The 11,738-nt window shown below is 39.7% G+C and overlaps 1 protein-coding gene across 1 annotated transcript; it reads left to right on the top strand.

Annotated features, from left to right (window-relative positions):
- The first annotated feature begins 487 nt into the window (after positions 1-487).
- Positions 488-3,941, top strand: LOC122036823 (probable sulfate transporter 3.3). The gene is made up of 12 exons (XM_042596245.1): positions 488-815; positions 897-945; positions 1,038-1,245; positions 1,318-1,489; positions 1,579-1,644; positions 2,161-2,274; positions 2,351-2,467; positions 2,566-2,692; positions 2,789-3,075; positions 3,156-3,346; positions 3,420-3,576; positions 3,663-3,941. The coding sequence occupies exons 1-12, from the start codon at positions 519-521 to the stop codon at positions 3,810-3,812; spliced, it is 1,935 nt and encodes a 644-aa protein (XP_042452179.1). The 5' UTR covers positions 488-518; the 3' UTR covers positions 3,813-3,941.
- Positions 3,942-11,738: the final 7,797 nt, after the last annotated feature.

The raw sequence follows: 11,738 nt of genomic DNA, 5'->3' as shown, positions 1-11,738 counted from the left end.
TATACCATAAAAAAATACTGTCAATAAACATAAACATGTTAAAGGTCGACATTTAAATGCCTATAAAATGTATCTTAATAGATAAATTAAAGGGAAAAACCTTCTACCTAGCTAATATCAAAAAAACAAAAGAGAGAGAGAGAGAGAAAAAAAAAAAGCAGAGTTATGGACCACACCGATTTAGATCCCCTCTAATTCCATCCATATAAGTATGGATATCTCTCTCCATTATCCACCCCCTTTGCATTATTACTTTCCTTCCTTTTGCATTACTTTCCTTCCTCGCCTCTTCTTTTCTTCCCCGGCTCCTTTAATTTCCCCCCTTATTATTATCCCCACTACTTTTCCGTTACCTTTGTTTCGATTCTTCCTTTACCATTTTGGACCTTCACTGCCTTTGTCCCCTACCATTAATCCTACAATAATGTGCATATACAATAACATTTACATGTATATAAATAGCTAGCTATAAAAGGAAGCCACAAGAGTTGTGTATCGATCACTTCCACTACTGCCATATGGAGAGAGACAGGCAGGCCCTCGAGATAGCCGTCGCGGCGACGGATTCGGCGGTTCACAAGGTGGAGGCGCCGCCGCCCACGACCTCGCTGGAGAAGATGAAGAGCCGAGTGAAGGAGACCTTCTTCCCCGATGACCCCTTCCGCCACTTCAAGGGGCAGCCGCCGAGGAGGAAGTGCGTGCTCGGCTTGCGGTACCTCTTCCCCGTCCTCGACTGGCTTCCCTACTACAACCTCTCCTTCTTCAAGTCCGATCTCATCGCCGGACTCACCATCGCTAGCCTCGCCATCCCCCAGGCATGCATGCATGCCCACGACCGTAACACACATGTGTATAAAAAAAAAAAAATTAACACGTTAATTATTTTATATGTACAGGGAATAAGCTACGCAAAGCTTGCAAATTTGCCTCCCATCATCGGTCTGTGTAAGTTTCAGCAATCCGAACTCTGTTCATTAATGTTAATGAAGCTATACACTCTATTAATTTAATTCAATGCGTGTATGAAAAATGGTTAGATACGAGCTTCGTGCCGCCTCTGGTGTACTCGGTGCTGGGGAGCTCCAGGGATCTGGCAGTGGGCCCGGTGTCGATAGCGTCTCTCATAATGGGGGCCATGCTGAGGCAGGCAGTGAACCCTAACACCGACCCGAACCTCTTCCTTCAGCTGGCCTTCACTGCCACCTTGTTCGCCGGCGTCTTTCAAGCCTCTCTTGGCATTCTAAGGTACGTATACGATATATTATATATGTATCTACTAATCTAAAATTCATAATTAAATGTTACTACTCGCGACAGATTAGGGTTCATCATCGACTTCCTGTCCAAGGCGACGCTGGTTGGGTTCATGGCCGGAGCAGCCATTATTGTGTCTCTGCAGCAGCTTAAGAACCTCTTGGGCATCGTCCATTTCACCAAGGAGATGTCGGTGGTTCCAGTCATGGCGTCTGTCTTTCACAACGTCAATGAGGTTAATTACTATTTTTTTTTTAATTATGACATGGTACCTTAGAAAATTAATGATCAGTTTGTTGTTGGCGGTGGTGTGAGAGCATGCAGTGGTCATGGCAGACGGTGGCGATGGGGATCGCCTTCTTGGGGTTTCTGCTGGTGGCGAGATACGTCGTATGTTTTCAGAAACTCTAAAATCATTATAGTTTTCTTTCCGGTGATGGAATTGATACTTCTTGTCTGCATGCGCGAAGTCAGCTAATAAATGTCTGCATCACAATAAATTATTACCAACAGAGTTTTAATTTTACAAGTTTTGTCCAAACACGTAGCATAATTTTGACTGGAGTTAAATTAAATTTGATAATACTTGATTATTTAAAAGTATCGATTGAAGTATATTGCCAGATAAAGAATTCAACTTTATTATAAATATTTTTCCCTTAATCCGAGTCATTTATGTTCTCTAAATTAAAAAGAGCTTTTCTTTCCGAAAGAAAAAGGGATATATAAAGGGAAAAGAGATAAATGGGCATTCAGAGAAAATATAATCAAGGAAAACTTTGTTTTTTTTATAGTTTTTTCTCAAAACAAAAAAACAGTCCAAATTAGATTAAAAAAAGAATTACTTTTGACTTAGCCTCTTCCTTTGATTATCAATGATTGATCTCTATTTTTTCATATATGCAGGGAATGAAAAGACCAAAGCTATTTTGGCTGTCAGTCGGATCGCCGTTGGCGTCTGTCATAATTTCCACCCTCATCGTCTTCCTCGTCAAAGCTCAAAATCATGGAATCAGCATCGTCAGTGCTGCTCCCTGGTGCAAAACTCTCTCTGTTTCTTAATAACTCTGCAATCACGCTAGCTCTCACTTTGCAGATCGGGAATCTGAAATGCGGATTGAACAGTCCATCTTGGAACAAACTAGTCTTTGACAGAACCTACTTGAGCGTCGTGATCAAAACAGGACTTACCACCGGGATCATCTCTCTCACTGTAAGCTCTCACTGATCTTCCAGTTTAATTAATTTCTTTCTCAGACGAGAGATCGATATATCGACATCATGAGTCATTGCTCTCGTTAATTAATTCAGGAAGGGATCGCCAGTGGAAGAACTTTTGCTGCGCTCCGAGGGTACCAAGTGGACGGAAACAAGGAGATGATGGCCATAGGGCTGATGAACGTTGTGGGATCTTGCACTTCATGCTACGTATCTACTGGTAATTAATTCTCGAATCAATCGAGCAGAGGCCAGAGCGATCGACTTGCTCGACCTATTCATTCAATTGTATCCAACGATCTTCTGTTCAATTCAGGGGCCTTCTCGCGTTCGGCGGTGAACCACAACGCCGGTTGCAAGACCGCAATGTCGAACATAGTGATGGCGCTGACCGTGATGATCACGCTCCTCTTCCTCATGCCGTTGTTTGCTTACACCCCCAACGTCGTGCTCGCTTCCATCATAATCGCCGCAGTCATTGGCCTCATCGACGTGCCCACTGCCTTCCAAATATGGAAACTCGACAAGGTCGACTTTGTCGTTTGCCTATCGTCGTTTCTCGGAGTGATCTTCATCTCGGTCCAGGAAGGGCTTGCCATCGCGGTAGTGAATTAGCAGTGATAGAACTCGAAGCCTCAAAATTGATGTGCATATCTAACAGATGTCTTGAAATGCTCGTGTAGGTCGGTTTATCGATCTTTCGAATCCTTCTCCAGACCACAAGGCCCAAAATTGTTGAGCTTGGGAACATCTTAGGAACGAACATATACAGAGACATACATCAGTATAGAGATGCTAAGGGAGTTGCTGGGTTCCTCATCCTTGCCATTGAAGCTCCCATTAATTTCTCGAACACCACATATCTCAAGGAAAGGTAGCTAGCTAGGTTCTATACACTTTTGATTGATTGAAGAAGATGAGTTTTCCAACTTCTTCTTTTCGTATAGGATGACAAGATGGATCGAAGAAGAGAAGAGCATGCACGAAAAGGAACTGGATCTTCAATATGTAATCCTCGATTTGTCTGGTGTGCCTACAGTAGATACGAGTGGAATCTCCTTTCTTATTGACCTGAAGAAGACAGCATCAAAATTTGATCTTGAGGTATTATATTAATTATTAGAATTCAGTTTATTGGAGTGATGACAATTTGATCATATATATAAAATGACTGTTTGATTTGAGTGTAGCTCATTTTCATAAACCCTTTGGGAGAAGTCATGGAGAAACTGCAGAGGGCGAACAAAATGCAAGGGTTCCTTGGAGTGAACTCCCTCTACTTGACGATTCATGAGGCTGTGTTTTCATGTACATCGTTCCTTGCAGAAAGGAAATTGTGATGGCCAAGTTTCATCTCCATTAGTCAGTCATCTTGTAAATGGTAAGAAATGCTTTGTAATAGAAGACTTTGGTCATGCGTTTTATTTAAAAAGTTTAATGCAATCTATAACGATGGTAGTTTTTCTTTTCGTTTCTTTTCTTTTCTTTTTATCAGTTCAAATCTATTTGTATTGGCTTGATAAATTGTGGTGTTAAGGATTCACTGAAAATCCAATACAAGTCTATCAAAGAAGAATGTAAGTGTATATATTGGATCGAGAATAATTTGGGCGCCCCCAAATGAACCCCTAGTTCCGTCCCTAATTAAGACAATAACGTAGATTCTATAGAATCTTGGGAAAGACAAAGGCTAGTAGCCGCCCGTAATTTACCTCCTGTGTTGGCCTTGGAACGGATTGGCGGGGGTACTGGGGGCAAACGTATTCACCTTTTGCCACAATTGGGAAAGATATGTACTTTATGTTGGCGCAATCAATTTTAGGTCAACGTTGACCAAATTCGGATTAACTCAATTAGAATTTCAATATTTGATCAATATATTAATAAAATGTCAAAAGGTCAACAGAGAATTGATAAGAGAAGTTAAGTAGGTCAAGGTTGACCAGATATTTGACGATATCGGAAGTCCAGCGTGACATTAACATGAGATGAGAAAAGCAGGTGGATCACTCTTGATCGAACACCTAGTGATAAAAAAAAACCAAAGGAAGTTGGCACGAAGACGAGAAGTCTAAGTGGATCACGGTTGACCGGACATTTAACGATCAGAAGTCTAACATGGAGTTGACATGAGAAGAAGAAAATTCAAGTGAATCATAGTTGACTAAACACTTGGTGATCAAAAATCCAAAAGGTAGTTGGCAAGAGAAAAATTCAAATGGGTCATAGTTGACCAGACACTTGACAGTCGGAAGTCCGGCAAGGAGTTGACATAAGATGTAAAGTCCTGGCAGGTCAAGATTAATTGAATGATAGACATGCAATAAGGAAGTTCTGATAGAACAAACTTTTGAAGGTCATAACTTTTGATTCGGATATCAGAATGAAATAATTTTTGGTGTAAAATAGAGCTTATTCAGAGATCTATATTTTTACCTGGCCAATTGATTGCTAGCTTGGCCAATTGATTGATAGTTTATTTCCTGCGAACAAAATGCGTCCGAATTGATTAGCTTGATCGACTGGAAGCAGTCAATCAATTGGTGAGTCCCATTAATCAATTAGAAAGTAAAAAAAAATAATTGTTCTTCATGTTTAAATGGTCGGATACACCAATTGATTGGTGAAGTTTACCAATCGATTGATAGATAGAAATCAGCCTAAATGCAACCCTATAAAAGAGGGTTTCATGAAGATTTGAAAGAGTTGATTCTTGAGGGTTTGGAGATGAAGTTTGGTTGCATTTCATTCCACTAAGAGGCAATCCAAAGCAACTAAAGAGTAAGCAAAGTAAGGTTTCCATTGTAAAGTAGTTTTCGCTTTCATTTGTATTTGTATTTTTGTTTCTTGTTGTATTGTTGTGTTCATGTAAGAACAAGATTGTAAAAGACTTCTCTACCTCCGAAAGGTATCTGAAAATGAGATGTTTATAGTAGAGAGAGATCACTAATCCAATTGGATTAGTCATCTAAGAGGCAGATACCAAGTAAAATTTTAGAGTTGTACATGTGGCATCAAGTTTGATTCAAATTTCTACTGCACATTCAAATGACAAGCACAAAATTAAGACAAGAAGTGATCGGAGTTATTCACCCATCTTTAGCATGCGCTTATTAAGACACTCTAGGAGCTAGAGGGGGTTGATTATCTTTAATCGCTTTATTGATAATGATTTGTTGCAGCGAAAAAACTCGCAGCAATGCTAATACCTTAATTTACTTGGTATTCACCTTCTTGAGGTGATTAATTCAAAGATCCATACAGTGCATACACTTCACTATGAAAATCACTCCTCAGAAGTAATTCGGAGGTGAAGAAATCTCGTACAAGCTCACATACAATAATACAATGAAAACAAGATGTAAAAACACAATATAAATGAAAATTTTACTTTCTTGATCTCTTGTTTCTTGTAGATGCCTCTTGTAGACTCGAAAATGGATTACCACTTCTCTTGAATCTTCCAAGACTTGGAAGAGTGGAGAAGAAGAGTTATTGATTTGAATTCTTCAAACACCTTATATCCCGTGGATCAGGATTCCCAATCAATTGACATTACCCCTAATCGATAACCACGTCAGAGCCGAGCAAATCTAACTGTCCAAACCTCGCAATGACTTTTTTTATTCTTCTCTCAATCGATTAGTCAATTGATTACGAGGTTTCTTAATCGATCACCAAATCAATTCAGAAGCCCTCTATTAACTCGCAAACTTCTCCCAATCAATCATCTGATTGATTCATGTAGCCCAATCGATCACCTGATTGATTCAAAAGTACACTGTTTGTCGCAAGTTTCTCCCAATCAATTGGATACTTTCCCAATCGATTGAGCATAGTAAAACTATGCTTTATAAAAAAAATCTCACTTCAATCGATTATCTAATCGATTGAAGAGGGATGAATTGATTAGTCAATCGATTCAACGCCCCTCAGTTCTTTGCAAAATTTATCTCAATCGATTACCCAATTGATTGGCTTCCGGCTGAATTGATTACCTGATCGATTAACCATGCCTCCTCACAACAACACTCCCAATCGATCCACTGATCGATTGAACTTGGATAAATTGATTATCCATTCGATTACTCCAACTCTAACTCAATTAATATGAGTTTAAAATTCCCTTACCCAACATCCAGTCAACCATGACTTGTTGGACTTTCCCATCAAGTGTCCGATCACCTTTTGACCTACTTGGACTTAGCCAACTTCTCATTGGACTTTTAATCACCAAATGCGATCCTTTTAACCAACTTGGGCTTCCTTTTACCTAACGTAGTTAGGAGTTTTCTTTGTCAACGTGCGGTTCTCCTTGACCCACTTGAACTTTACCTTGCTTAACTTTCAGTTAGGATATTGTCTTACTTAACCTCCAGTTAGGACTTTGTCTTGCTTAACGTCCAGTTAGGACTTTACCCTTACCTAATCCTCGAGTTAGGACTTTGTTAGTCAAGTATCCGATTCTCCACAATATACTTGACTTTCCTCTCACATATCATCAAGTGACCTACTTAGCCTCTTTAAGATATTTCCAAACATATTGTCCAAATATCGAAATTCGAGTTTAGTCAAATTTGTCAACCTTGACCCGAGGATGATTACACTAACAATCTTCTCTTTTTGATATTTGACAGTATGTTTAAGTTAGGCTAACCCATATTAGCCAATTTCCATGCCAAATGCATGAATGTGGATTTCTAACTTAAACCCCACATCTTCTCCCCTTTGACACACATCAAAACTCTTCACCTTAAGAGTGTGTTTAGTTGGAGGTTATCCTTGATCATCTTGGCTATTCATCCAAAGTTATCAACAAAAATCTTGTTTGATTTAGGTAATTGGTAATTCCCAAGTAATAATCCATGCCCAACATGTAGGCAAAAGGGGCATGCAACATGAAATCAGAAAATCTTGGAAAAGTGAGATTTTTCTTAATTATGAGGTTAAAAAAAATTTATGGCCAAAATTATGCTATGATATTTGCACTTTGGGACTAAAATACCACTAAAATTTTTATAACAAAAATTTTATTTTAACTATAAAAACTAAATAAAAAAATAAAAAAATGTGATATTTTATTTAAAAAATAAAGTTGTATTTTTGAAAATATTATAGGAAAGTTAAAAAAATACTAAAAAAACATAAAGTTTAAAAAGAAAAAATGATAATAATATGTATTGTTGGTTTTATAACCGAGGCTAATCTAGTAAAATATTAAACTAAGTTATACATTAAAACTTATGAACAAATAAGTTTTTATTGTATTAACTAGGTTAAACCAAACAATATTAGGTTATATTTTATTCCTCATAACTTTAGTTATGTGATTACCTGGTCCTCATATAACTAAGGTTATACATAATGCTTGAACCAAACTCACCTTAAGAGTCAATTTTATCAAAAGAGTCCAATGAAAGTCTCATACCTTTCATTGTATCCCATGCTCAACCTTGAGCATAACTCTATCATAATAAAGATTTCCAATCTTCTATTGTTTCTAATGCTCATCCTCGAACATTCATAATAATGAAGGTTCGCTACCTTTCAGTGTTTCTTTATCCTCATATAAAAAAATCATGCTTTTAAGGAAGACCTCCTCTCAAAACATGTACTAAACTTCTATCATTGTACCAACAATGATTTGGAGTTCCTAAACCTTTAAGAAATCTAAAATTAAAGTTTTGAGGTTCAAATTTTAACTTTGAAACTAAACCTCCTCATAAACTTCAAGTTAGTCCCCTTTAACCATTCCTTTCTTATTTTCATCAAAAAAAAAAAATTACCCTTAATACTTATCAATGTATTTGTTAGGGTTAGGGATGGTTAACACGACTAAACATGACTTAATGGATTGAAATTAGACTATTTTTGTAACGCCCGAAAATTCTCAAAACTATTTTAGAAATATTCTATGATTTTTCTGGAATTTTAGAATATTTTTATGGAATTTTTAGAGTAGCGGAAGTAGCAAAAATAAATAGAAAATGAAAATAGCTTAAGCGGGAATTGAACCCGAGACCTATTGGGTCCTACGACTTATGGTGAACCATGGTAACCAAGTGAACCCAGCAGGGCCGTGCTGAAAGGAAAGGGAAACAATTTTATTTAAGTTGGAGTTGGGCCGGAATTATCACTTAATATAAATAGGAATAATTAGGTGAAGAGTTAAATTCTTGGATCGTAGCTTTCTCCACCACAACCTAATTCCCCCGCCCACTTCTCCTCTCCCTCTCTCGGCGCCAACCACGGCGCCAACCACAAGGAAGGCTGAGGTTCGGCCCAAGGACACTTTCCGGCGACGACTTCAACACGAGGACGCTCCCCTCCGCGAGAGGAACGCTTAGACACGAGAAGATCGTCGAAAGGATCGTCTCCTCCGGAAATCCAGCGATTAGAATCGTAAGAAAATCCGAACAGGAGGTAAAAAACCCCTCACCTGCAATATAAGTAGCTTCCGTGTGAATTCCATGTTTTAGTTTAGTAATATGTAGACTTTCGGCACAAGGATGCGAATTAGTGCATACTAAGTGTTCGATTAAATTATTTAGCACAGAAAAATGCAACTTAGGCATTTTAATAGCTCAGTAAATGCAATAGAAGCATTTAAATAGTTTAGTTAGCCTTGCCACAGCATATATGAGACTACGGTCCAATGGGTGGGCACCCACAGTCGCCTCTAGGTTCAGATAACCTAGTAGAAGCAAGGTAAATTAATTAGCTATGATTCAGTATTTTATTTTCAGTAGTGGCACTGTACAGGATTAGATATCCATTGGACTGGGCTCCCATAGTCGGTCCCTATGTTTAGATAACCTAGTAAACCTTGCTAAATTCGGGATTTGCAACCCCGGGTTTAGTTGAGGATGCGCGCATAGCATGTATAGTTGTCGGGCCCATTAGCAGTATGATTATGTATTTTAATCTATTATATTATAGTTTTTCCAAACTCACAAAGATCAGTTATGTTAGTTGAGTTTGAATTCAGTTCCAGACTAGTTTAATTCATGTTCAGCTCAGTTTTCCTTGTTGTTACACATGATAGTTATGGTTAGCTTTGTATGCCATGCTTTAGTGTTCATGTTCAACTTTTATTACACATGTTTAGATGATAGTATGCCATGACTAGCTTTGATTTCTATGTATGATAACATGCCATGTTTCAGTCTAATCAGTGCACTTTCAAACAGCATGTTTTAAAAGCATATTGCATCGAATGCATGTTTTAGTGAGGTAGATGGTTTCTTACTAAGCGAAAGCTTATAGATACTTTCTTTTCCTTATACTGCAGATAAAGGTAAAGGAAAGATGGACTAGCGGAGGCTGGAGGACAATGCTACGAAGATGTGTGTGGGCAGGAACTTGGAAAGAAGATCTTAGGGAACTCTAGCAAGCTTTGTTTAAACATTAGTACTTTTTAGTGTTTTAGCAATTTGCACTTTAGTATGTTGATCGCTATGAATTAGTTAACCATGCACTCTATTATGCTTAGAACATTGTTCTTTATGATGTTAGAATGTTAGTTGTGGTTGTTAGAGTGTTTCCTAGCCATCTTAGAACATGTAATGTGATTGAGGCACGAAATAGTGCTGAAATCAGGGGTTCTGATTCGAAATCAGAAACCCAGATCGATCTACAGATCGATCAGAGTTGGGTTGTGCCACTGGATCGGTCAGCTGACCGATCCAGTCGCGAACAGAGAGTTAGCGTCTGTTATGGATCGGTCAGCCGACCGATCCAGATGCGAACAGAGAAGTACAAAGCTCACTGATCGGTCAGCCAACCGATCGGTGAGCCATGGATCGATCTACCGACCGATCGGTGTACTCTGGATCGGTCGGTAGACCGATCTACAGATACGATGTAGCTTATGGATCGGTCAGCCGATCGAGTTTTCTCTATTATGATATTTGGATCGATTCTGGATCGATTCGCGCAATCGATTCATGGATCGATTGAAATGCCTGATTACAGCTAGCAGGACATCCGAGAGGCATAGATTATCTTCCCTAGCATGTGTACAACTCCTAGGTACACCTAGAATATTAAGTTCAGATTTTCCAGTAATCAGTTTAGCAAAATTTTAATCAATCCAGATTTCCGCAATAGTAATTTAGCACAACATAATGTAGCGATCGGCCTCACAACCTAGTCGGTAGAAGGTCGTTACAGAGTGGTATCAGAGCAGTGTTCCATACTTCCTACACACGCATCAGCATTGTACCTACAGCTTCCAAGTAAGAATACCTCTCACTTTGTATGTTTATTGCTTTTCTGTTATGGATAACTAAAGCATGCTTGTTTATGATAGTAGTTAACATGATAACAATAGTTTCTCTATTATGCTTGTGTTAGTCATGTATGTCTGCATGTCTTTAGAAATGGCACGAGGGCCCGACTAGAAGGGCACCGACCAGGCTGACGAGGCGGGCGGTTCGGTGCCTCCCCGGACCTTACGGCACTAGTGGCTCAGTTACCAGCAACAGAAATAGCCACCTTAAAGGCTAGTCGGCAGAACACTCCCACTGTCACCCAGAACTTAGCGACACCAGTGGTCTTAGAGGTTCCATTAGTCCGACCCTCGGCACCGGCGGGAACACGGAGAGAAGCCTATCGATCCGGTGGCGAGAGTCAAGCCGAGAATTTCTCGGTGAATGAACCATGGGATGCTCGGGCATGGTTCAAAACTTTGAAAGTACGATGGAGCTTCGGACTGGCGAGAACATGAGAAGGTGAAGTGTGCCTCCTTATGCCGGGGAGATGCACGTTTGTGGTGGGAGAGAATCGAGCGAAGCACCCAGATGACATGGGCTGACTTTGAGAAGGAATTCTTTGAGGAGTTCTTTCACCAACAGCCACTACGACGAGTTCACTAAGTTTCGTCAGGGCAACCTATCAGTTGAGGAAGCCGTGAAGAAATTCAACAGGTTGGCTCGTCTATGCCCTGAATTAGTCAGCACAGAAAGGGAACGAATCCGGTTGATGCTCAAGATGCTGAGGCCGGAAATAGCAATGAACGTGGCTGGTGGCGTTCATAGGCCACAAACCACAGAAGAATTAGTGAGCAGTGCTCTAATCACTGAGCATTACCAGAATAGCATCAAGTAGCAGAAGCAAGTCCTCTCAGAAGCTAAAGGTCAAGGAGGCTCAGGCACTCAGAAACAGCAGGGCCACAGCTCCCATGGCTCTAACTGGAAAGGGAACTCCAGCAACAAGCGCAAACCAGGGAGTTACCCAAAAGGAGGGCCAGCCAGCAAGCAGCCCAG

Source organism: Zingiber officinale, unplaced genomic scaffold (genome assembly GCF_018446385.1).
Source record: "Zingiber officinale cultivar Zhangliang unplaced genomic scaffold, Zo_v1.1 ctg219, whole genome shotgun sequence".
NCBI classification, from domain to species: domain Eukaryota; kingdom Viridiplantae; phylum Streptophyta; class Magnoliopsida; order Zingiberales; family Zingiberaceae; genus Zingiber; species Zingiber officinale.
The sequence above is the reverse complement of the archived record's forward strand: the minus strand, read 5'-3'. Positions and strand labels throughout refer to the sequence as shown.

Coding starts and splice junctions, on each gene's coding strand:
- LOC122036823 (XM_042596245.1), top strand. CDS start 519: ATGGAGAGAGACAGGCAGGCCCTCGAGATAGCCGTCGCGGCGACGGAT. Junction 2,275..2,350: donor AAAATCATGGAATCAGCATC/GTCAGTGCTGCT, acceptor CTCACTTTGCAG/ATCGGGAATCTGAAATGCGG. Junction 3,577..3,662: donor CATCAAAATTTGATCTTGAG/GTATTATATTAA, acceptor ATTTGAGTGTAG/CTCATTTTCATAAACCCTTT.